Source organism: Triticum urartu, chromosome 3 (assembly GCF_003073215.2).
Source record: "Triticum urartu cultivar G1812 chromosome 3, Tu2.1, whole genome shotgun sequence".
NCBI lineage: Eukaryota > Viridiplantae > Streptophyta > Magnoliopsida > Poales > Poaceae > Triticum > Triticum urartu.
In genome coordinates this window covers 690,669,948-690,697,289 of record NC_053024.1, presented here as the reverse complement: position 1 = coordinate 690,697,289, position 27,342 = coordinate 690,669,948, and the positions used below count along the sequence as shown (strand labels likewise).

The following is a 27,342-nucleotide window of genomic DNA, read 5'->3' as shown; positions in this document are numbered from 1 at the left end:
AGTGCAAAACCTTTTTGGCATCAGCATTCACAAATAATATGTACTTGGTAGTTAGTACAGCCTGGATGTGGATGGATGGTCACCAGGCAATTTATTCATGGGGGCATGTACATATGGATGGCAACAGTCAATACAATCTGATACGCTTCATGGTTTTGCAGGACCCTGCAGATCAGCCCAGACATTATATTTCCTAAACACTGGTAGCCACGGTAGACATGTTTTACGGCACTAGGGCAATTTTGACCCCTGATGTGACTGTCTGCTCGTCGAGCCCGTAGAGAGCATCGATGAGGTGCATCCTGAGAGAGGCAGGCCCTTTAGCCGACTCCATCCCAATCTCTCCGGCAAGCCCAAAGATGGCAAGAGCACACGCTGCTGCGGCCAGAGCATCGGAGGGATCTGCCCCGACAAAAGCCGCTATAAGAGCAGTCACGGCACACCCTGTGGCCGTGATCTTCTGCATCATGGGCACGCCGTTGCTCGCGCTGACAACCTGCTCGCCATCCGTGATGAAATCAACTGCTCCAGATACCGCGACGACAGCCCCGCTGGACCGTGCCAATGCTTTCGCGGCTTGCAGGGCCTCCCCTGAGTCATGTGAACTGTCAACACCCTGCAGTTGGCCAGAAGTATTAGTGCCATCAGAGGCAAGATGGAATATATACTGTAGGCGGGAATAGGCTTGGTATGCGTGTTGCTCATCTTCAAATAAGAGGGAGATAAGGCAATCAGGCAATCGTCCTGGAATCCATGCAAAAAAAACTTCACTAACGCAAGGGACGTTTGACCAGCAGTCTAAAATTTCTTCAGACAGGATAAAATTGTTTTCCCTTTCCCATCTTATTAATGGAATTGGCATGGTGCCTGTGTTACCTCTCAAACTACTCATCGCTGTGGGGAAAGTGCTCAAGTGGGAGGAGGGACACAGTAAGACAATTAGTCGCTTTGTTGTCCCTCTCCTTTGTGGTTCTTCCATAGTATTGCCATTCTCTGTTTTCTGCACTTGTGATACAAGATAACTTCAGCATGTTTGAACCTTACACGTTCTGTGCCGAACTGCTTATTTTAGCTTTCACTTAAAGCTGGGCTATGGTTTTTCTTTTAAATCTGAAATTAACCACAAGATTACATGGACGGCATATGTTTCCAGCAAGTCAATTTGAATGACAACCACAATGACCCCAAATGAGCTGAAGGATCAATCTTAGTTTAAAATAACAGTACCAGGAGCACGTGGATCAAATAAGTTTATAACATTGCAGTGTCACAATCTATCATCTGATTTAGTTAAGATTTTGTGCTGATCAAATCAACCCTAGGATTGGATTGGATTGGAAATTAGCAATCAGTTACTAATAGGATTGGATTTAGTTGAGGTACCTTGAAGGAGGAGGAGGAGCTGTCTGAGCTGGAGGCGAGGGCGAGGATCTCGGACGCGTTCCCCCTGACGACGGCGGGGCGGAGCGCGAGGAGCTGGAGGCAGGCCTCCATCCGGAAGCCGGAGGCGGCGACGGCGACGGGGTCGAGCACCCAGGGGCGGTCGGCTGAGGCGGCGGCGCGCATGGAGGGAAGCCAGTCCTCGGAGAGCGTTCCGACGTTGATGTAGACAGCGTCGCAGCGCGGGGTGAAGTCGGGGATCTCGCGGAGGCAGTGGAGCATGGCGGGGGAGGCGCCGGCGGCGGTGAGGGCGTTGGCGGCGATGTCCAGGGAGACGAGGTTGGTGATGCACTGCACCAGCGGCGCCCGCTCGCGGACGGCCGACAGCAGCGCCCACGCGCGCCGGGCCCACCACGCCTCCGTCCTCTCCTCGTCCATGCCGATGGCGAGGCCTGCGGGCGGCGACCGGCGAGTCGGGGGCTTGGGTGGGGGATGATTGACTTTTTGGTTATGCGGCGGCGTTGGTGGCCAGCGGAGGAGAGGGAGGATGGGATATATCAATATATGCCTTGTGCAATTTCATCCTGGTGAAAAGTCAAGTGTCATTTGCGCCATTTGTCTCCATAGATTTTCAAGAAGCAACAAAATGGGATTTTAGTGAGAAGTGCAATTCACTCATGTAGTTGCACATTTATAGAAACGTGTAGGTTATGCTTCACATTTCAATTCTGAATTAACTACATGGTTTAATTTACAACCTTATACTTCAAACTCAGTCAAACTATGCTCCAAACTAACCTCAAGGTTCAGAACTTAACTCGGTCTTGGTTTCACGTCGGTCAACCGGTTTTGACAACATTGACCACTGACTGGGCAGTGCCACGTCACTAGAACGGTCAAGTCTCCATGGCAGGGCTTATGTAAAAGAAAACAAGTGAAGCAACTGGCTCGTCTCTCCCCCCTCTCGTTCCCTTTACCAGGTTAGAATCCCACACAACTGTCCGCGCAGCACATGCTGCACCTCCGTCGTCGCCATCACACATGCGTCTTGTGCAGCGGATACCTACCGCTCTACTCCATCTGCCAAATACCTACCGCTCGGCACTGGCGTCGCGGCTACGAAGGCGATGATCCCCTGTTTCACCCTGGTAATATCAGCAACCGAGGCACTACTCCCTCGGTGAAGACCTACGGCGCGAGCGGGGACGCATGTAAGGACGTGATTATTCCCATGGTGTCCCAGCAATGAGTATGATGGTGCCGCAGCGGCATCTTGAGGTTCCCCACAGTATGCGCCGCCTGCTGGAGGTCGCCTGCCGTCGGAGCTCGATTCGAAGGTTGTTACGTGATGGCTCGAGAATTTGTGATGTTATAGTAGTGATTTTTGCTTGGTTTAACTGGAATTCTTATTACTCTTCAGATATTTCTAACGCTAATCCCTCGAAAGAAAAGAAAACCCACTTTCCCAATGTTTGGCTGGAAATATCAGTTATGGAAGGAAACCAAGGAGGATTGCTGCAAATCAAGCCAAATGGAGCAACTTTCCTGATGAAACCCAAGTCAACAGGCGCACCAGAGTAAAAGACGACATTCCATACGACCGCAAGCGCTATGAGCGGTCGTATGGACTGCCATCAGCTCCACCACATCTATACATGCAACTTTCATGATGGGCCGAGGGGAAGAAGAGAACCCTAGCCGCCGCCACACCACCTAGAACAGAAGAAGGGAGGATTTGAAGAACCTTCGAAGATCTTCTTAGTCTTTGGTTCTTTCATCTCTGTCATCATCATCACCCCTTTCACTATTGTAAGAGGAATTCCAATTGGGAGAACAATCATAACTTTACTCAATCTCATTTGGAGATCAAGACTATTTGAATTATCCATTTCATCTTATTGTGGATCTTTCCGGTATTATCGATATGGTTTTCATGGGTTTTATCTTCATTGTGATTGATTCCCCTCTTGTGACGTGTGAGTAATTCCCTAGGTGTGGGAGATGTAGGTAAATGGTAAGACTAAATTGTGCCTATCCTATATGTCGTCATTTGCATTCGTAGTAGTATGATCTATCTAGTTTTTTGTTATCCTATGGTGAACTCTGTGCGTGTTGTCCAATTTAAGGGCCCAGGCAACATGATCTCAAAACCTACACAGGTAACACATATTGTTTAGGAAATCTATGACCTCTCACGTGACAACTGGAGATATCTAGAAGATTGAAGACAATATGAGATAACGTTGATCCATGCTTGGTTCCGGTCCAAGGACCTTAAATGTGGAAACGACCACTCTGTGGCAACGGAGAAGTAGGACCCTAGAATGAAATACAATCCCGCGTGGCGGAGTTTCATAACTTTAGGGAGAACCGCCTACAAAACACATATATCAAATGCTATGAGCACAATACAAGGTAACTGGTATTACCATCGCACTTGCACACTTTATAAATTATTACCATGAGTTGAAATCTCTCCGCACCTAATCTCTTCATATTGATCTTGGGTGGTCGTAGGTGCGGTTTATTTTTTTGTTTTCTACTACGTTTCACAACATGAACCACATGGTCAGCCATCGAGTTAAGCCTAATCATCGCAACTTTCACGAATATTTTAAGACTAACATTAAGAAGGCATATAGGTCTATATTGTTGATTGTTGTATCCTAACTGCCTCATTAACCTTAGGTAATAAAATTATCTCACCAAAGTCTAGGCAAAACAATTCTACTGGTCCAGCATGGAGGTGGCCAAACAAATTTTGATGGTCCAATTTGATAACCTCCCAGAAGTTCTGATAGAACTCAGTTGGAAGACCGTCCAGACCCGGGGCCCTGTTGTTGGGGAACGTTGCAGAAAACAAAAATTTTCCTACGGTTTCACCAAGATCCATCTATGAGTTCATCTAGCAACGAGTGATTAGATGCATCTACGTACCTTGTAGATCGCGAGCGGAAGCGTTCAAAGAACGGGGATGATGTAGTCGAACACGACGTGATTCAAATCACCGATGATCTTAGCACCGAACGGACGATGCCTCCGCGTTCAACACACGTACGGAACGGATGACGTCTCCTCCTTTCTTGATCCAGCAAGGGGGGAAGAGAGGTTGGATGAAGATCCAGCAGCACGACGGCGTGGTGGTGGATGCAGGGCGTCACAGTAGCAGGGCTTCGCCTATACTACGAGAGAGAGACGTAACGGGGAGAGAGGAAGCACCAAAGGCTGAGGTATGAAATCCCTCCTCTCCCCCACTATATATAGGAGGGCCAAGGGGGGATGGTGCGCCAGCCCAGGAGATCTAATCTCCTTGGTGCGGCGGCCAGGGGAGGTTTCCCTCCCCCCCAAGGCACTCAGGGGTGCCTTCCACTAGTGGGACTCCTCCCATATGGAAACCCTAGGCGCATGGGCCTATAGGGGCTGGTGCCCTTGGCCCATACAGGCCAAGGCGCACCCCCTACAGCCCATGTGGCCCCCCGGGACAGGTGGCCCCACCCGGACCCGGGACCCCTCCGGTGGTCCCGGTACAATACCGATAACCCCGAAACTTGTCCCGATGGCCGAAACAACATTTCCTATATATAATTATTTACCTCCGGACCATTCCGGAACTCCTCGTGACGTCCGGGATCTCATCCGGGACTCCGAACAACATTCGGGTTACTGCATACACATATCTTCATAACCCTAGCGTCACCGAACCTTAAGTGTGTAGACCCTACGGGTTCGGGAGACAGCAGACATGACCGAGACGACTCTCCAGTCAATAACCAACAGCGGGATCTGGATACCCATGATGGCTCCCACATGCTCCACGATGATCTCATCGGATGAACCACGATGTCGAGGATTAATCAACCCCGTATACAATTCCCTTTGTCAATCGGTATGTTACTTGCCCGAGACTCGATCGTTGGTATCCCAATACCTTGTTCAATCTCGTTACCGGCAAGTCACTTTACTCGTACCGTAATGCATGATCCCGTGATCAACCACTTGGTCACCTTGAGCTCATAATGATGATGCATTACCGAGTGGGCCCAGTGATACCTCTCCGTTATATGGAGTGACAAATCCCAGTCTCGATCCGTGTCAACCCAACAGACACTTTCGGAGATACCTGTAATGCACCTTTATAGTCACCCAGTTACGTTGTGACGTTTGATACACCCAAAGCACTCCTACGGTATCCGGGAGTTACACGATCTCATGGTCAAAGGAAAAGATACTTGACATTGGAAAAGCTCTAGCAAACGAACTACACGATCTTTGTGCTATGCTTAGGATTGGGTCTTGTCCATCACATCATTCTCCTAATGATGTGATCCCGTTATCAATGACATCCAATGTCCATAGCCAGGAAATCATGACTATCTGTTGATCAACGAGCTAGTCAACTAGAGGCTTACCAGGGACATATTATGGTCTATGTATTCACACGTGTATTACGATTTCCGGATAATACAGTTATAGCATGAATAAAGACAATTATCATGAACAAAGAAATATAATAATAATGCTTTTATTATTGCCTCTAGGGCATATTTCCAACAGTCTCCCACTTGCACTAGAGTCAATAATCTAGTTACATTGTGATGAATCGAACACCCATGGAATTCTGGTGTTGATCATGTTTTTCCCTAGGGAGAGGTTTAGTCAACGGATCTGCTACATTCAGGTCCGTATGTACTTTACAAATCTCTATGTCTCCATTTTGAACATTTTCACGAATGGAGTTGAAGCGACGCTTGATGTGCCTTGTCTTCTTGTGAAACCTGGGCTCCTTGGCAAGTGCAATAGCTCCAGTGTTGTCACAAAAGAGTTTGATTGGCCCCGACGCATTGGGTATGACTCCTAGGTCGGTGATGAACTCCTTCACCCATATTGCTTCATGTGCTGCCTCCGAGGCTGCCATGTACTCCGCTTCACATGTAGATCCCGCCACGACGCTCTGTTTGCAGCTGCACCAGCTCACTGCTCCACCATTCAACATATACACGTATCCGGTTTGTGACTTAGAGTCATCCAGATCTGTGTCGAAGCTAGCGTCGACGTAACCCTTTACGACGAGCTCTTCGTCACCTCCATAAACGAGAAACATTTCCTTAGTCCTTTTCAGGTACTTCAGGATATTCTTGACCATTGTCCAGTGTTCCTTGCCGGGATTACTTTGGTACCTTCCTACCAAACTTACGGCAAGGTTTACATCAGGTCTGGTACATAGCATGGCATACATAATAGAACCTATGGCTGATGCATAGGGGATGACGCTCATCTCTTCTATATCTTCTGCCGTGGTCGGACATTGAGCTGAGCTCAATTTCATACCTTGTAACACAGGCAAGAACCCCTTCTTGGACTGATCCATTTTGAACTTCTTCAAAATCTTATCAAGGTATGTGCTTTGTGAAAGACCTATGAGGCGTCTTGATCTATCTCTATAGATCTTGATGCCTAATATATAAGCAGCTTCTCCAAGGTCCTTCATTGAAAAACTCTTATTCAAGTAGGCCTTGATGCTGTCCAAGAGTTCTATATCATTTCCCATCAAAAGTATGTCATCTACATATAGTATGAGAAATGCTATAGAGCTCCCACTCACTTTCTTGTAAACGCAGGCCTCTCCATAAGTCTGCGTAAACCCAAACGCTTTGATCATCTCATCAAAGCGAATGTTCCAACTCCGAGATGCTTGCACCAGCCCATAAATCGAGCGTTGGAGCTTGCACACCTTGTCAGCATTCTTAGGATCGACAAAACCTTCCGGCTGCATCATATACAACTCTTCCTTAAGGAAACCATTAAGGAATGCCGTTTTGACGTCCATTTGCCATATCTCATAATCGTAGAATGCGGCAATTGCTAACATGATTCGGATGGACTTTAGCTTCGCTACCGGTGAGAAAGTCTCATCGTAGTCAATTCCTTGAACTTGTCGATAACCCTTAGCGACAAGCCGAGCTTTATAGATGGTCACATTACCATCCGTGTCTGTCTTCTTCTTGAAGATCCATTTATTTTCTATGGCTCGCCGTTCAATGGGCAAGTCAGTCAAAGTCCATACTTCGTTTTCATACATGGATCTTATCTCGGATTTCATGGCTTCTAGCCATTTGCCGGAATCCGGGCCTGCCATCGCTTCTTCATAGTTCGAAGGTTCACTGTTGTCTAACAACATGATTTCCAAGACAGGGTTGCCGTACCACTCTGGTGCGGAACGTGTCCTTGTGGACCTTCGAATTTCAGTAGGAGCTTGATCAGAAGTATCTTGATCATCATCAATAACTTCCTCTCTAGTCGGTGCAGGCGCCTCAGGAACATTTTCTTGAGTTGCGCCATTTTCCGGTTCAAGAGGCAATACTTCATCAAGTTCTACTTTCCTCCCACTTACTTCTTTCGAGAGAAACTCTTTCTCCAGAAAGGATCCATTCTTGGCAACAAAGATCTTGCCTTCGGATCTGAGGTAGAAGATATACCCAATGGTTTCTTTAGGGTATCCTATGAAGACGCATTTTTCCGACTTGGGTTCGAGCTTTTCAGGTTGAAGTTTCCTGACATAAGCATCGCATCCCCAAACTTTTAGAAACGACAGCTTAGGTTTCTTCCCAAACCATAATTCAAACGGTGTCGTCTCAAGGATTTCGACGGAGCCCTATTTAAAGTGAATGCGGCAGTCTCTAAAGCATAGCCCCAAAAAGATAGCGGTAAGTCGGTAAGAGACATCATAGATCGCACCATATCTAATAGAGTGCGATTACGACGTTCGGACACACCATTACGCTGAGGTGTTCCAGGCGGCGTGAGTTGTGAAACTATTCCACATTTTCTTAAGTGTGTGCCAAATTCGTGACTCAAGTATTCTCCTCCACGATCTGATCGTAGAAACTTGATTTTCCTGTCACGTTGATTCTCAACTTCACTCTGAAATTCCTTGAACTTTTCAAAGGTTTCAGACTTGTGTTTCATTAAGTAGACATACCCATATCTACTTAAGTCATCAGTGAGGGTGAGAACATAACGATAGCCACCGCGAGCCTCAACACTCATTGGACCGCACACATCAGTATGTATGATTTCTAATAAGTTGGTTGCTCGCTCCATTGTTCCTGAGAATGGAGTCTTGGTCATTTTACCCATGAGGCATGGTTCGCACGTGTCAAATGATTCATAATCAAGAGACTCCAAAAGTCCATCTGCATGGAGCTTCTTCATGCGTTTGACACCTATGTGACCAAGGCGGCAGTGCCACAAGTATGTGGGACTATCATTATCAACCTTACATCTTTTGGTATCCATACTATGAATATGTGTAATATTACGTTCGAGATTCATTAAGAATAAACCATTGACCATCGGAGCATGACCATAAAACATATCTCTCATATAAATAGAACAACCATTATTCTCAGATTTAAATGAGTAGCCATCTCGTATTAAACGAGATCCCGATACAATATTCATGCTCAAACTTGGCACGAAATAACAATTATTGAGGTTTATAACTAATCCCGTAGGTAAATGTAGAGCTAGCGTGCCGACGGCGATCACATCGACCTTGGAACCATTCCCGACGCGCATCGTCACCTCGTCCTTTACCAGTCTCTGTTTATTCTGCAGCTCCTGCTGTGAGTTACAAATATGAGCAACGGCACCGGTATCAAATACCCAGGAGTTACTACGAGTACTGGTAAGGTACACATCAATTACATGTATATCACATATACCTTTTGTTTTGCCGGCCTTCTTGTCCGCTAAGTATTTGGGGCAGTTCCGATTCCAGTGACCCTTCCCTTTGCAATAAAAGCACTCTGTCTCAGGCTTGGGTCCATACTTTGACTTCTTCTTCCCAGCAGCTTGCTTGCCGGGCGCGGCAACTTCCTTGCCGTCCTTCTCAAAGTTCTTTTTACCCTTGCCCTTCTTGAACTTAGTGGTTTTATTGACCATCAACACTTGATGTTCCTTCTTGACTTCTACCTCTGCTGATTTCAGCATTGCAAATACTTCAGGAATGGTCTTTTCCATCCCCTGCATATTGAAGTTCATCACAAAGCTCTTGTAGCTTGGTGGAAGCGACTGGAGGATTCTGTCAATGACCGCATCATCCGGGAGATTAACTCCCAGCTGAGTCAAGCGGTTATGTAACCCAGACATAGTGAGTATGTGCTCACTGACAGAACTATTTTCCTCCATCTTACAGCTGAAGAACTTATCAGAGACTTCATATCTCTCGATCCGGGCATGAGCTTGAAAAACCATTTTTAGCTCTTCGAACATCTCATATGCTCCATGTCTCTCAAAACGCTTTTGGAGCCCCGGTTCTAAGCTGTAAAGCATGCCGCACTGAACGAGGGAGTAGTCATCAGTACGTGTCTGCCAAGCGTTCATAACGTCTTGGTTCTGTGGGACGGGTGGATCACCTAGCGGTGCTTGTAGGACATAATCTTTCTTGGCAGCTATGAGGATGATCCTCAGGTTCCGGACCCAGTCCGTGTAGTTGCTGCCATCGTCTTTCAGCTTGGTTTTCTCTAGGAACGCGTTGAAATTGAATACAACGTTGGCCATTTGATCTACAAGACATATTGTAAAGATTTTAGACTAAGTTCATGATAATTAAGTTCATCTAATCAAATTATTAATGAACTCCCACTTAGATAGACATCCCTCTTCTAGTCATCTAAGTATAACATGATCCGAGTTGGCTAGGCCGTGTCCGATCATCACGTGACACGGACTAGTCAACGTCGGTGAACATCTTCATGTTGATCGTATCTTCTATACGACTCATGCTCGACCTTTCGGTCTTCTATGTTCCGAGGCCATGTCTATGCACATGCTAGGCTCGTCAAGTCAACCTAAGTGTATTGCGTGTGTAAATCTGTCTTACACCCGTTGTATGTGAACGTAAGGATCTATCACACCCGATCATCACGTGGTGCTTCGAAACGACGAACTGTAGCAACGGTGCACAGTTAGGGGGAACACTTTCTTGAAATTATTATGAGGGATCATCTTATTTACTACCGTCATTCTAAGCAAACAAGATGCAAAACATGATAAACATCACATGCAATCAAATAATAATAGTGACATGATATGGCCAATATCACATAGCTCCTTTGATCTCCATCTTGGGGCTCCATGATCATCCTGTCACCGTCATACTCATCGACATGTAAGTTGTGATTCCTATTACAATAGCATGAACATCTCATACATCACATATAGATCATTCATCATTCATCACAACTTTGGCCATATCACATCACATAGCATACCCTGCAAAAACAAGTTAGACGTTCTCTAATTGTTGTTTGCATGTTTTACGTGGCTGCTATGGGTTTCTAGCAAGAACGTTTCTTACCTACGCAAAGACCACAACGTGATATGCCAATTGCTATTTACCCTTCATAAGGACCCTTTTCATCGAATCCGATCCGACTAAAGTAGGAGAGACAGACACCCGCTAGCCACCTTATGCAACTAGTGCATGTCAGTCGGTGGAACCTGTCTCACGTAAGAGTACGTGTAAGGTCGGTCCGGGCCGCTTCATCCCACGATGCCGCCGAATCAAGATAAGACTAGTAACGGCAAGCATATTGAACAAAATCAACGCCCACAACAACTTTGTGTTCTACTCGTGCAAGAGAACTACGCATAGACCTAGCTCATGATGCCACTGTTGGGGAACGTTGCAGAAAACAAAAATTTTCCTACGGTTTCACCAAGATCCATCTATGAGTTCATCTAGCAACGAGTGATTAGATGCATCTACGTACCTTGTAGATCGCGAGCGGAAGCGTTCAAAGAACGGGGATGATGTAGTCGAACACGACGTGATTCAAATCACCGATGATCTTAGCACCGAACGGACGATGCCTCCGCGTTCAACACACGTACGGAACGGATGACGTCTCCTCCTTTCTTGATCCAGCAAGGGGGGAAGAGAGGTTGATGAAGATCCAGCAGCACGACGGCGTGGTGGTGGATGCAGGGCGTCACAGTAGCAGGGCTTCGCCTATACTACGAGAGAGAGACGTAACGGGGAGAGAGGAAGCACCAAAGGCTGAGGTATGAAATCCCTCCTCTCCCCCACTATATATAGGAGGGCCAAGGGGGGGTGGTGCGCAGCCTAGGAGATCCAATCTCCTAGGTGCGGCGGCCAGGGGAGGGTTTCCCTCCCCCCAAAGGCACCTCGGGGTGCCTTCCACCACTTGGACTCCTCCGTGGTGGAAACCCTAGGCGCATGGGCCTAGTAGGGCTGGTGCCCTTGGCCCATATAGGCCAAGGCGCACCCCTACAGCCCATGTGGCCCCCCGGGATAGGTGGCCCCACCCGGTGGGCCCCCGGGACCCCTCCGGTGGTCCCGGTACAATACCGATAACCCCGAAACTTGTCCCGATGGCCGAAACAGCACTTCCTATATATAATTCTTTACCTCCGGACCATTCCGGAACTCCTCGTGACGTCCGGGATCTCATCCGGGACTCCGAACAACATTCGGATTACTGCATATACATATCTTCACAACCCTAGCGTCACCGAACCTTAAGTGTGTAGACCCTACGGGTTCGGGAGACAAGCAGACATGACCGAGACGACTCTCCAGTCAATAACCAACAGCGGGATCTGGATACCCATGATGGCTCCCACATGCTCCACGATGATCTCATCGGATGAACCACGATATCGAGGATTAATCAACCCCGTATACAATTCCCTTTGTCAATCGGTATGTTACTTGCCCGAGACTCGATCGTTGGTATCCCAATACCTTGTTCAATCTCGTTACCGGCAAGTCACTTTACTCGTACCGTAATGCATGATCCCGTGATCAACCACTTGGTCACCTTGAGCTCATAATGATGATGCATCACCGAGTGGGCCCAGTGATACCTCTCCGTTATATGGAGTGACAAATCCCAGTTTCGATCCGTGTCAACCCAACAGACACTTTCGGAGATACCTGTAATGCACCTTTATAGTCACCCAGTTACGTTGTGACGTTTGATACACCCAAAGGACTCCTACGGTATCCGGGAGTTACACGATCTCATGGTCAAAGGAAAAGATACTTGACATTGGAAAAGCTCTAGCAAACGAACTACACGATCTTTGTGCTATGCTTAGGATTGGGTCTTGTCCATCACATCATTCTCCTAATGATGTGATCCCGTTATCAATGACATCCAATGTCCATAGCCAGGAAATCATGACTATTTGTTGATCAACGAGCTAGTCAACTAGAGGCTTACCAGGGACATATTATGGTCTATGTATTCACACGTGTATTACGATTTCCGGATAATACAGTTATAGCATGAATAAAGACAATTATCATGAACAAAGAAATATAATAATAATGCTTTTATTATTGCCTCTAGGGCATATTTCCAACACCTGTTGTGTTCCAGTAGGAAAACTGCCTTCTTTACCTCCTCCTCCGAGTAAGGAGCTATTAGAAGGTTATTTTCCGCAATAGAAACCTGGGGTATATCATTTGTTTGGGACTCATCCATTGAGAAGCTACCCTCTTATGGAGCCCCAAAGATAATGAATAAATTTCTTTCGGTGTCTACCGTTGGCTACACCATGGAAGTATCTAGTATTTGAATCCACTTTGAGAATAAATTGAGAGTTTGAATGTTGGTACCATTTGAGCTCCTCTTCTCTCACAAGTCGAGCTATCTATTCATTTAATTGACTTTTGATCTCAATTTCATGTTCAGATAGCAGTCAAACTTCAGCCAAAGCTTCTAAATCATCAATAATAGACATGGGATGAAACTTCTCTTTTTGAGGATAAACGTAGTATGCCTAGCCCAACCACCAAGGAATTTACATATTGCACATATTTTATTATTCCATTTGTGTATTGGAGTAAGCCCGACAACAGGTTTCTCCCACACCTACATAACCATATCATAGAAGCGATTGCAGAGTAGCCAACCAAGTTCGAATTTGAACTTGCGTCTGATCTGCAGATGTAGTGAACCAGTGGTGAGAATGATGGGGGCATGGTCTGGTAGAGCCTCGGTACGAGGTAATACATTCACAGAAACCATAGGGAATTTAGATTCCCTTTCGATATCCACTAGAACACGATCTAATTTCTCGTATGTCGGTTCCCGAAGACTGTTCGCTCAAGTGAACCGTCTTCCATTCATTAAAACTTCTCGCAGATCAAAACTGTCAATAACAGTGTTGAACAAGAAAGACCAATTATCAAACCTACCACGAGTTTTCTTTTTCTTTTTGGAATCTTAGCAAATTAAAATCACCACCTATTTGAATAGGATAGGGATTATCTTTTGTCAGATTAACCAATTCATGAAGAAAGTCATCCTTGAACTCATCTTGGGCCACACCATACACGGCGACGAGAGTCCATGTGAAGTTGTCGATTTTATTGGGATATGGAGCTTAAGATGATACACACCATACGAACTAGTCAACACGTCCATAGTCCTTGTATCGATGCCAACTAATATGCCCCCAGAACGGCCCTAGGCGGACGTGAAATCCAAGTGAAGTCTATTCCGCTAGAAAGACGGTTAAGAAGACTTGTCGAGAAATTACGTCTACCAGTTTTAGAAATAGGCAAAAAACTAAATTATGATCCCTGTTAATCTCCGCAATGAATAATTGTTTAGCCAAGTCAGCAAACCCTATGTTGTTATACATGGGATGCATGTCAACACACACAAATTCCTCAGTTAATAACCAAGCCCAACACAATGTTTTTGCAGTAAATGTCTGAGTATCTTGCCTTGCATTTATACATGGGCGATACTTGATTGCCAAGATTATAACTGATTACCGAATCACACCATATCAATATCTACAAATCACATCGTGATCAAAACAAAATCACAATGATATTTGTTTGGCTTAACTACATCGATTCGGTTAGATCATGGTTTCCAAGGGTTAGGCAAAATAATCAACCTGTAAGGCTATAACACAGTAGGCTTGGGTCTCTCTCTAAGCTTCATCTCGCAGCCATCTCTGGCATGACGACCTTTACAAGGATGCACTGCACGACAGAAGTAGGCAGCGTGTCCACTACGCGAGGAAGCGACGCATCCGCTCAGAGTCTGTGGCCTTCCACTCCAATGCCTGGACTGCCGAAACCAGGGTGTTCTCAACCAGATCCGCGTATGAAGACATGCCTGACCCATCGTCCAGTGTGTTCTTTAGCAGGACGAACACATCCAGCCATATGGTGGGGTCCCATAGAGGCTGCCACCTTTGGAGCATCGGGGCAACTAGCGGCGCCACAAGCATGTGCACCATATTCGCGAGGCAGTATGTCTGGTACACCTCGGAGAACTTCTCCTTGAGCCTTGTTAACTCCCAGATCAGGTCACCTGTCATCAACTCCGCCGACGCGCTTTTCACGTGCGCCAACATCACGGTCTTGGTGATCACCCCCATATGCTCGCCTCTTGCATCTCTGGCGTCACCTGCTCCTGCGTGGCAAGAATTTGCTGGCAGAACTCCCGACCTTGCTTCCGCAATCCATCAGCGACACCCTTCTCCCAATCGTCGTAAACCACTTGAGAGCTTTCATCTGCGCCCTCGTCATCTCCCCACTTGGTCAGCCAGGTGTCCGATTCTTTATCAGGAAGTCCGTTGCTTTATCGTCCTTCTACCTCAGCGTCGACCATGCCGAAACCAGCGCTGTGTGGCCGTTCCAACACTTTGATTGGAGAGGTGATGCCCTGGCCGTGCTTGCCGAGGTTAGATCCAGACCCCACCTCGTAGTTCATCATCTTCACCACCTTGTGTTGTTGGACACCAAGCTCTTAGCAGTTGGGAGCTTCGATGTTGGTGCCCAAGTGTAATGCCACCTAGGGTAGGGTTGATGATGGTGTTGAGACGACGGAGGTGCACAACTAGTAGCGATGAACTGGACGTGTCCGAGGACGAGATCGGGCACCGGCTCTGCAGGCCCGTCATTAAGTTCATCTAATGTGTCCGAGGAGGAGATTGGGCACTGGCTCTGTAGGATACTACAATTCCTCGGGAACGTCTAGTTCGTTAATGCGGCTCTACATGTTTTTCATCTCAACACCATCATCAACCCTACCCCTAGATAGCATTACAATCGAGCACCGACATCGAAGCTCCTGGCTGCTAAGAGCCTGGTGTCCAACAACACAACGGTGGTGAAGATGATGAAGCGAATGATTTATGGTGGGATCAGGATCCGGTCTCGGCTAGCATGCATGGCCAGGGCATCACCGAGGGAGTCCTGTACTAAGGGGTCCTCGAGCGTTCGACCTGTTAGTCATGGACCGGATTGATGGGCTGTGAAGATACAAAGACCGAAGACTGCACCCGTGTCCGGATGGGACTCTCCTTGGCGTGGAAGGCAAGCTTGGCGACCAAATATGTAGATTCCTTTCTTTGTAACCGACCTCGTGTAACCCTAGATCCTCCCGGTGTCCATATAAACCAGAGGACTTAGTCCGGAGGAGGAGACTCATTATCATAACCATACAAGCTAGACCTTTAGGGTTTAGCCATTACGATCTCGTGGTAGATCAACTCTTGTAATACTCATATTCATCAAGATCAATCAAGCAGGACGTAGGGTATTACCTCCATAGAGAGGCTCGAACCTGGGTAAAACATTGTGTCCCCTGTCTCTTGTTACCATCGACCTTAGACGCACAGTTCGGGACCCCCTACCCGAGATCCGCCGGTTTTGACACCAATATTGGTGCTTTAATTGAGAGTTCCACTGTGCTGTCGCCAAAAGTTTTGATGGCCCCTTTCAATCGTCAATAATGACGCTGTCCAAGGAGAAACTTTCCTCCTCGGACAAATCTTTGTGCTCGGTGGCTTCGCACTGCGGGCCAATTCGTTTGGCCATATGGAGCAGATTGAAAGCTACGCCCCTGGCCATCAGGTCAAATTTGGGAGCTTGAACTACGTTGCAGACATCCATGGAGACTTGATCTTCGCCGGATTCGAGACCGCGGCTACCACTCCTGGTCACCCTGAGAGACATGGCCTAAATCTGTCACCGGACTGCGTCCAGGAGACAGCTCCCGTAACCGCTCTGGCCTTAGATCTAGAGCAGACTGCGCCATCCAAGGACGGGAGGCTCAACCCCGCCACGGAGGCCACAGATTCCCCAGCGTTGGAGCCGCACATAGACTTGATCTCATACGATACCTGTGCTACCGGAACTCCGGACTCGTCTCCGGCCGTAAGTTCCGAACCATGTGAGCCCGCGGACGCCGAACTTGATCGCTTATCGATCTTTGAATTCAGCGCCACAGACATCTTCCTGCACTCGCCTTTGGGCGACATGCTAAACTCATTAAAAAACCTATCCTTGACGAAGGACTCACATCCGAACTATATCCAGTCCGAACTAGGGGTTGACGGTGGATAATTTTGCTTCCCACCCACCACCCACTTCATAGCCACGGTCGAGGATTTGACCGACACACTTGATTACGACTTCGAGGACATCGACGGTATGGACGACGACGCCGGAGAAGAAGAGGCCCAGAACCCGCCGTTCACCGGACGCTGGACAACCACTTCCTCGTATGATGTATACATGGTGGATGCATCAAAGGAGAACATCGGCGATGACAAGGAGGAAGATCCAGCTGAGGACAAACCTTCTGAAATACAATCCAAGCGCCGGCGTCAGCAGCGCCGCTCTAACTCACGTCGCAGTAAAGACAGCAACACCGGCATAGGAGAAGATAACACTCCAGAAGGTGCCGAAGACAACGAAGACCCCGTTGAAACAACCAATGAACAAGAACGGGAAGATGGGCAGGCTAGCCCTGGTAAACAGGCCACGCATGAAGACTCAGAGGATGGAAGTTATCTTCCGCTCTCTGAGGATGAGGTGAGCCTCGGCACCGACGATTTCATCGTGCCTGAGGAACCTCTTGAGCAGGAGCGCTTCAAGCGCCAGCCAATAGCCACTGCAAGGAGCCTGAAAAAGAAGCAGCAACATCTTCAAGCTGACCAAGATCTGCTCAATGATAAATGGACCGATGTCCTAGCAGCCGAAGAATACGGCCTCAAGCGCCCAACCAAAAGCTACCCAAAACGCAAATTGCTACCTCAGTTTGATGAGGAGACGCCGGAATAAATACCACCATCGTACAATGCGGCTGACCGACCACCACGTGGTCGGGACAAAACGGCAACTCACGCCAAACACCAGCCCGCCCCGCCTCATCGCACAGGTAGAGGTAAATTAGCCCACGACCATACATATGACCTCCGGCAAAACCTGAACAATAAAGCAGGACATACCAGATCAATCTACGGATCACGAGGACGTGCCTCGACACGCGACGACGGCCACCTATTCGGACATGACAAACTTAGTCATGCGCGGGCTGAAAACCGCAGATGGACTCCATCAGAGCTATGTCGCGATACGGCCCGATATAGAGGCGCCACACACCCTCATTGCTTCACTGATGAGGTCATGGATCATGAATTCCCAGAAGGGTTTAAACCTGTGAATATAGAATCATACGATGGGACCACGGACCCCGCGGTGTGGATCGAAGACTTCATTCTCCACATTCATATGGCCCACGGTGTGGATCGAAGACTTCATTCTCCACATTCATATGGCCCGCGGCGATGACCTCCACGCCACCAAATACCTCCCTTTAAAGCTCAAGGGGCCAGCTCGGCACTGGTTAAACAGCCTGCCTAGAAATTCTATCGGCAGCTGGGAGGACTTGGAAGAAGCCTTCATCGACAACTTCCAAGGTACATATGTCCGGCCACCAGATGCGGATGACTTAAGCCACATAGTTCAACAACCTGGAGAGTCCGCCAGGAAATTCTGGACTAGGTTCTTAACTAAAAAGAATCAAATCGTCAATTGTCCGGATGCCGAAGCCCTAGCAGCCTTCAAACACAGCATCCGCGACGAATGGCTCACTCGCCACCTCGGCCAAGAAAAGCCAAAATCCATGGCGGCCCTCATGACACTCATGACCCGCTTTTGTGCGGGCGAGGACAGTTGGTTGGCCCATAGCAAAAACAAAGCAAGCGATGCCGACACCCCTGAAGTTAAAAATAGCAAAGACAAGTCTCGACGTAACAGATACAAGCGTCGAAACAATAATGACAACACTAAGGATACGACGGTCAATGACGGATTCAGTGGTTCTAAGTCCGGTCAGCGGAAGAAGCCGTTCCAAAAGAATAATTCAGGCCCATCCAGCTTGGACCGCATACTTGATCGTCCGTGCCAGATTCATGGCACCCCGGACAAACCACCCAATCATACAAATAGAGATTGCTGGGTTCACGGATCAAGCCCACCAGGACTACCTTCAAAGGAGTCATACCAGGTGTAGAGGCCCGCTGTACGGGATCAATCACTCTAGAGGTTGTCTTCGGATCTCTGGACAACTTCCGAAGCGAGGAGTTAATCTTCGATATCGTCCCCTTCCGCAGCGGCTATCACGCACTGCTCAGATGAACTGCGTTTGCTCGATTCAACGCAGTACCACACTATGCTTATCTCAAGCTCAAGATGCCCGGTCCACGCGATGTCATAACGGTCAATGGAAATACGGAACGCTCCCTCCGTACAGAAGAGCACACAGCTGCCTTAGCAGCAGAAGTATAGAGCGGCCTTCTCAAGCAGAGCCTTAATTAGGCTGCCGAGCCCATGGACACCGTCAGGAGGGTCCGAACTACTCTGCAGCAAGAGAGCTCGGCTCATCAGGAGCTCGACTAGCAATCCGGCCTCCGTCTCAGTCCCGATCAAGTGGTGGCATTCGTGCCGCGCGTACATAACTACGCACTCAAAATCTCATGGGCATCGATGGAGGCATAACTAGCTTGTGGTCCATAGTACGGCTCAACCGACATTGGATACACACATACTTTCACTTTTACTCGTTTCCTTTTTAGGTCTCAATCCCACAGGCCTCATCTGGTGGACTGGTCATCGGTCCTTTTGAAGGATAAACACACCAAGACGGCGAGAAACGCAGACATATGAGGGACTTTTTAGGTGATTCCATTAACGATAACTCTACCTGTTTTTCAGGACCCACATGCAGTTCTCCCTTGGTTTCGGCATGTTAAATAGCCTGTTTCTTATCGCACTACCTGTATTAATGCGCCTTGATGTACTAATTAAATTATAATGAGAACAGTTTGCGGCTGGAGCTTTAGGACCCCAACTTTTTACCTTTGCATCTTTTCTGTTTTCTTTCTCTTTTTTCTCTCAGCTTCCCTGTGGATAACCCTATCAGGTAGCACCCGTACACTTTGGTACATGTGATGTTTGCCAGGGGTTTCATAGCATGCCACATTGCGACAACAAAAGTCCGAACACTTTTTATAAGTATAGTTCGGCACCCTAAATTTAGCATTATATGCATTGGCTCCGAATCATGTCTTTGGTCAATAGTTGGGTTGCCCGGCTCCTGTGCTTGCTACCTTACGTTCCGCTATATCGGCTAAGGTAGTAAGGGGACAACTACTGCGATTGTGCCTTGGTTTATCCAAAGGAGCACCTTAGTGGAGAAAGCCGAAAACTGACTGTCATGATGCGGCGAGAGCCGGTCAGCTGTTCGGAGGTTACAAATCGTTGGAGATTTCTTCCGCATTATGCGAAGGATTGGTACTTCCCGATCAGACGCTTATAGCACTCTAGTTCGGATACTAGGGGTTGCGCCCATGTTTTTATTGTCGAACTCCTATGGCTACGTGAGGGCGTTACAGCCGCATAGTCTAGTTGCCTGGTTCGTTGCGCTAAACAACTCCTTCAAGGACCATCTAATTGGATCAAGATTGTTTAGATTCCTTCCCGAACACCCCCGTACTACCTACGTGGGGGCAGAAGCCGACGACTGGTTAACCCTCAGATTTCATACAACACGGCCGCACACGAAGTAAAATTTTTAAAACATAACAAGCATTATGTTGCACAATCACTTTGTTTTATCATACAAGGTAGAGGGAGATCGAATACATTCATTCAAAGATAGTGTCTTTCGCACAATGATCCGCAACAATGCGGGACCCCTCCAAGACATCGCCGAAGTATCGCTCAGGTGTGCGGTGCTCCTTGCCCTCCAGCGGCCCCTCGGTCGCCAATTTGATAGCGTCCAGCTTCGCCCACCAGACCTTGCAATAGGAGAAGGCCAGACGTGCGCCCTCGATGCAGAAGGACCGCTTGACGACGTCCAGCCGAGGGCAGGCATCCACCAGTCGCTTCACGAGGCTGAAGTAACTTCCGGCTATAGCTTCGGCTGGTCACAACTGGATTATTAAATCCTTCATGGCTAGTTCGGCCACCCTATGCAGCTCGACCAGCTGTTTTAGCTGATTGCTGAAGGGCACCGGATGTTCTGGCGCGAGATATTGCGACCAGAACAGCTTCTCCGTGGAGCTCCCTTCTTCGGCTCGAAAGAACTGTGTGGTGTCAGACACACTGCGTGGCAGATCAGTAAAAGCCCCTGGAGGACTCGGGTTAGTAAACGATATTTCATCTTCACATTCTTGCTTTGCATATTGAATGCCTTACCTGCCGCGATCTTCCTGGCCTCTTGGGTCTCGTGGAGGGCGCCCTGGGCCTCATTCCAGGCTGCCTCCGCACTCTGACGAGCCCTGGCGAGTTTGGTCTCTTGAACCGACGCATCGCGCTCCAAGGCCTCGCACTTCTTCACCGCGTCCTCGAGCTCCTGTTGGACTTCGTTGACCTGGGCCTTGAGCTTCTTCCGAGTGGCCTGCTCCTTAACAGCCTTTCCTTTGGCTTTGACCAGGGCCATTTTCCGGGCCTCGACCTCGGTCGTCGCCTCTGTACACATCATGGCATTTCGGTCATTGCATATCATTTTCCTTTTTTCGAATACATAACAGGTTATTACTTACCTTGTTTTTCCTGGAGCTGCCTCTTCACCTGGCCTAGCTCCTCCTTGATGTCTACTACACAACCTTCTTATTGTAGACGTTGTTGGGACTCCAAGTGCAGAGGTTTGTAGGACAATAGCGAATTTCCCTCAAGTGGATGACCTAAGGCTTATCAATCCGTGGGAGGCGTAGGATGAAGATGGTCTCTCTCAAGCAACCCTGCAACCAAATAACAACGAGTCTCTTGTGCCCCAACACAACCAATACAATGGTAAATTGTATAGGTGCACTAGTTTGGCGAAGATATGGTGATACAAGTGCAATATGGATGGTAGATATAGGTTTTTCTAATCTGAAAATATAAAAACAGTAAGGTAACTAATGATAAAAGTGAGCGTAAACGGTATTGCAATGTGTTTAAACAAGGCCTAGGGTTCATACTTTCACTAGTGCAAGTTCTCTCAACAATAATAACATAATTGGATCATATAACTATCCCTCAACATGCAACAAAGAGTCACTCCAAAGTCACTAATAGCAGAGAACAAATGAAGAGATTATTGTAGGGTACGAAACCACCTCAAAGTTATTCTTTCTGATTGATCTATTCAAGAGTTCGTACTAGAATAACACCTTAAGACACAAATCAACCAAAACCCTAATGTCACCTAGATACTCCAATGTCACCTCAAGTATCTGTGGGTATGATTATACGATATGCATCACAGAACCTCAGATTCATCTATACAACCAACACAAAGAAGTTCAAAGAGTGCCCCAAAGTTTCTACCGGAGAGTCAAGGCAAAAACGTGTGCCAACCCCTATGCATAAGTTCACGAGGACACATAACTCACAAGTTGATCACCAAAACATACATCAAGTGGATCATGTGATATCCCATTGTCACCACAGATAAGCACATGCAAGACATACATCAAGTGTTCTCAAATCCTTAAAGACTCAATCCGATAAGATAACTTCAAAGGGAAAACTCAATTTATCACAAGAGAGTAGAGGGGGAGAAACATCATAAGATCCAAATATAATAGCAAAGCTTGCGATACATCAAGATCGTGCCGACTCAAGAACACGAGAGAGAGAGAGAGAGAGATCAAACACATAGCTACTGGTACATACCCTCAGCCCCGAGGGTGAACTACTCCCTCCTCGTCATGGATTGCGTCGGGATGATGAAGATGGCCACCGGAGAGGGATCCCCCCTCCGGCAGGGTGCTAGAACGGGTCTAGATTGGTTTTCGGTGGCTACGGAGGCTTCTGGCGGCGGAACTCCCGATCTATTCTGCTCCTCGGGCTTTTTAGGGTATATTGATATATATGGGTGAAAGAAGTCGGTCAGGGGAGCCACGAGGTGTCCACGAGGGTGGGGGCGCGCCTAGGGGGGTAGGGCGCGCCTCCCTGCCTCGTGGCTTCCTCGAAGCTTCCCTGACGTCTACTCCAAGTCTCCTGGATTGCTTCCATTCCAAAAATAACTCTCCCGAGGGTTTCATTCCGTTTGGACTTTGTTTGATATTCCTTTTCTTTGAAACACTGAAATAGGCAAGAAAACAACAATTTGGGCTGGGCCTCCGGTTAATAGGTTAGTCCCAAAAATAATATAGAAGTGTTTAGTAAAGCCCATAAACATCCAAAATTGATAATTAATAGCATGGAGCAATCAAAAATTATATATATGTTGGAGACGTATCAAGCATCCCCAATCTTAGTTCCTACTCGTCCTCGAGTAGGTAAATGATAAAAACAGAATTTTTGATGTGGAATGCTACCTAACATATTTATCCATGTAATTCTCTTTATTGTGGCAAGAATATTCAGATCCATAAGATTCAATACAAAATTTTAATATTGACATAAAAATAATAATACTTCAAGCATACTAACAAAGTAATCATGTCTTCTCAAAATAACATGGCCAAAGAAAGCTATCCCTACAAAATCATATATTCTGGCTATGCTCTAACTTCATCACACGAAATATTTAAATCATGCACAACCCCGATGACAAGCCAGGCAATTGTTTCATACTTTTGATGTTCTCAAACTTTTTCAATCTTCACGCAATACATGAGCGTGAGCCATGGACATAGCACTAATGGTGGTTGTGGAGAAGACAAAAAAGGAGAAGATAGTCTCACATCAACTAGGCGTATCAACGGGCTATGGAGATGCCCATCAATTGATCTCAATGTGAGTGAGTAGGGATTGCCATGCAACGGATGCACTAGAGCTATAAGTGTATGAAAGCTCAACAAAAGAAAGTAAGTGGGTGTGCATCCAACTTGCTTGCTCACGAAGACCTAGGGCACTTTGAGGAAGCCCATCATTGGAATATACAGGCCAAGTTCTATAATGTAAAATTCCCACTAGTATATGAAAGTGACAACATAGGAGACTCTCTATCATGAAGATCATGCTGCTACTTTGAAGCACAAGTGTGGTATAAGGATAGTAGCATTGCCCCTTCTCTCTTTTTCTCTCATTCATTTTTTGTTTTTTTTTGGGCCTTCTCTTTTTTATGGCCTCTTTTTTCTTCTTCTTTTATTTTTTCTTCTAGAGTCTCATCCCGACTTGTGGGGGAATCATAGTCTCCATCATCCTTTCCTCACATGGGACGATGCTCTAATAATGATGATCATCGCACTTTTATTTACTTACAACTCAAGAATTACAACTCGATACTTAGAACAAAATATGACTCTATGTGAATGCCTCCGGCAGTGTACCGGGATGTGCAATGAATCAAGAGTGACGTGTATGAAAAAATTATGAACGGTGGCTTTGCCACAAATACGATGTCAACTACATGATCATGCATGGCAGTATGACAATGATGGAGCGTGTCATAATAAACAGAACGATCTCGGAATGGCTATGGAAATGCCATAATAGGTAGGTATGGTGGCTGTTTTGAGGAAGGTATATGGTGGGTTTATGGTACCGGCGAAAGTTGCGCGGTACCAGAGAGGCTAGCAATGGTGGAAGGGTGAGAGTGCGTATAATCCATGGACTCAACATTAGTCATAAAGAACTCACATACTTATTGCAAAAATCTATTAGTTATCGAAACGAAGTATTACGTGCATGCTCCTAGGGGGATAAATTGGTAGGAAAAGACCATCGCTCGTCCCCGACCGCCACTCATAAGGAAGACAATCAATAAATAAATCATGCTCCGACTTCATCACATAACGGTTCACCATACGTGCATGCTACAGGAATCACAAAATTCAACACAAGTATTTCTCAAATTCACAACTACTCAACTAGCATGACTCTAATATCACCATCTTCATATCTCAAAACAATCATCAAGTATCAAACTTCTCATAGTATTCAATGCACTTTATATGAAAGTTTTTATTATATCCCTCTTGGATGCCCATCATATTAGAACTAAATTCATAACCAAAGAAAATTACCATGCTGTTCTAAAAGACTCTCAAAATAATATAAGTGAAGCATGAGATTTCATCTATTTCTTCAAAATAAAACCACCTGATCCGTGCTCTAAAAAGATATAAGTGAAGCACTAGAGCAAATGACAAACTACTCCAAAAGATATAAGTCAAGCCCAATGAGTAGTCGAATAATTATGAAACTATGTGAAGACTCTCTAATATTTAAGAATTTCAGATCTTGGTATTTTATTCAAACATCAAGCAAAACAAAATAAAATGAAATGACGCTCCAAGCAAAACACATATCATGTGGTGAATAAAAATATAGCTCCAAGTAAAGTTACCGATGAATGAAGACGAAAGAGGGGATGCCTTCCAGGGAATCCCCAAGCTTAGGCTCTTGGTTGTCCTTGAATATTACCTTGGGGGTGCCTTGGGCATCCCCAAGCTTAGGCTCTTGCCACTCCTTATTCCATAGTCCATCGAATCTTTACCCAAAACTTGAAAACTTCACAACAGAAAACTCATAAGCTCCGTTAGTATAAGAAAATAAATCACCACTTAGGTACTGTTGTAAACTCATTATAAATTCATATTGGTGTTAAACCTACTGTATTCCAACTTTTCTATGGTTCATAAACTCTATCACTAGCCATAGATTCATCAAAATAAGCAAACAACACACGAAAAACAGAATCTGTCAAACACAGAATAGTCTGTAGTAATATGTAGGTTTCGAATACTTCTGTAACCCGAAAAAATCTAAACTAAATTGATGGACGTGAGTAATTTATCTATTAATCATCTTCAAAAATAATTAACTAAATATCACTCTCCATTAAAAAATGGCAGCAAATCTCGTGAGCGCTAAAGTTTCTGTTTTTTACAGCAAGATCGCAAAGACTTTCCCCAAGTCTTCCCAAAGGTTCTACTTGGCACAAACACTAATTAAAACATAAAACCATATCTAAACAGAGGCTAGATGAATTATTTATTACTAAACAGGAGAAAAAATCAAATAACAAAAATAAAATTGGGTTGCCTCCCAACAAGCGCTATCGTTTAACGCCCCTAGCTAGGCATGATGATTTCAATGATGCTCACATAAAAGATAAGAATTGAAATATAAAGAGAGCATCATGAAGAATATAACTAGCACATTTAAGTCTAACCCACTTCCTATGCATAGGGATTTTTTGAGCAAACAACTTGTGGGAACAATAATCAACTTGCATAGGAAGGTAAAACAAGGATAACTTCAAGATTTTCAACATACAGAGAGGAAACTTGATATTATTGCAACTCCTACAAGCATATATTCCTCCCTCATAATAAATTTCATTAGCATCATGAATAAATTAAAAAAAAATAACCATCACATAGAGCATTCTTTTCATGATCTACAAGCATAGAAAATTTACTACTCTCCACATAAGCAAAATTCTTCTTATTCAGAATAGTGGGAGTATCATAAGAAACTCGAACACTATAAATTGTTTCCACATTGAAAGAATATTGTTCAGAAAAAGGGTAATCATAATCATGACAAGTTTTATAAATATAATCATCACTACTTTTGATAGCATAAGTGTCATCACAATAATCATCATAGGTAGCAACTTTGTTCTCATCATAATCAATTGAAACCTCTTCCAAGATAGTGGAATCATTACTAAATAAAGTCATGACCTCTCCAAATCCACTTTCATAATTTTCACAATAAGATTCAACATTCTCCAAAATAGTGGGATCATTACTTCCTAAAGTTAACACTCTTCCAAACCCACTTTCATTAATATAATCATCGTAAGTAGGATGCATGCTACCATCATAATAAATTTGCATATCAAAACTTGGGAGACTACAAATATCATCTTCATTAAACATAACATCCCCAAGCTTGGGACTAACATTAATTGCAGCAAATACATTCTCAAAGATGTCATTCTCATCAAACATAGCATCCCCAAGCTTGGGCCTTTTCATATCATAAGCATAATCACTCTCATCATTGATAGTATTGATAACACCAATAGTATAACAATTATCATCATCACAATGAGTAATAGGAGAAACATCATTTGGGAGGGATACCTATTCACCTTTACTGCTCCGTATTTTCTTTTTCTTCTTCACATCATGTGTGGGTTTAATCCTCTTTTCGGAGCTCCTTATTGATGAGATTGGTTGAATAGAAAGCTCCTGCTCGTTACCTGATTCATCATAAGAAATAATAGGAGGATATTGGGAATCCTCTTCCCTTTGATTAGTATTCTCTTCATCCTCTATTTGTTTTATTTTCTTTATGTAATTGGCAATATAAGGATTTTCAATGCAATTCACCGCACAATACATAAGAATTTCTTCTAGATCAATGTCGAGGAATTTCTCAAGGTTATATTCTGGAATATGCTTAGTTATATGTTTCATTTATTCATAACCAAAAATAAAACTAAGTTCATTATGATGTGCAAGGGAAATCAAATCATCACAATTTTTGGACACGATACGATCATGAAACAATTTGCTTTTGAGATTTAAATGCCCATGTTCATTGCAAAGTTCACAAGTATGGTGACGAAATTTTAAATTTTCAGCACAAACATCTAGCCTTTCTTGCAACCATTTAGTTTCCAAATACTTATGCCTCTTGCAAAATCTATCTTCCCTATT

The 27,342-nt window shown here is 45.6% G+C and overlaps 1 protein-coding gene and 1 pseudogene across 1 annotated transcript; both read right to left on the bottom strand.

Annotated features, from left to right (window-relative positions):
- Window positions 1–20: 20 nt before the first annotated feature.
- LOC125545947 (hydroxyethylthiazole kinase) lies at window positions 21–1,922 on the bottom strand. Its single transcript, XM_048710004.1, has 2 exons — window positions 1,384–1,922; window positions 21–616 (listed from the first exon to the last, which is right to left on the bottom strand). The coding sequence occupies exons 1-2, from the start codon at window positions 1,816–1,818 to the stop codon at window positions 224–226; spliced, it is 828 nt and encodes a 275-aa protein (XP_048565961.1). The 5' UTR covers window positions 1,819–1,922; the 3' UTR covers window positions 21–223.
- Window positions 1,923–14,368: 12,446 nt separating this feature from the next.
- On the bottom strand, window positions 14,369–21,170 carry LOC125547190 (annotated as a pseudogene).
- Between the last annotated feature and the right edge of the window lie 6,172 nt (window positions 21,171–27,342).

Bases quoted from the DNA above. Each gene is read 5' to 3' on its own strand.
- LOC125545947 (XM_048710004.1), bottom strand. From the start codon at position 1,818: ATGGACGAGGAGAGGACGGAGGCGTGGTGGGCCCGGCGCGCGTGGGCG. The intron at 617-1,383 runs GTACCTCAACTA...GGCCAACTGCAG, and splicing joins GCTCCTCCTCCTCCTTCAAG to GGTGTTGACAGTTCACATGA.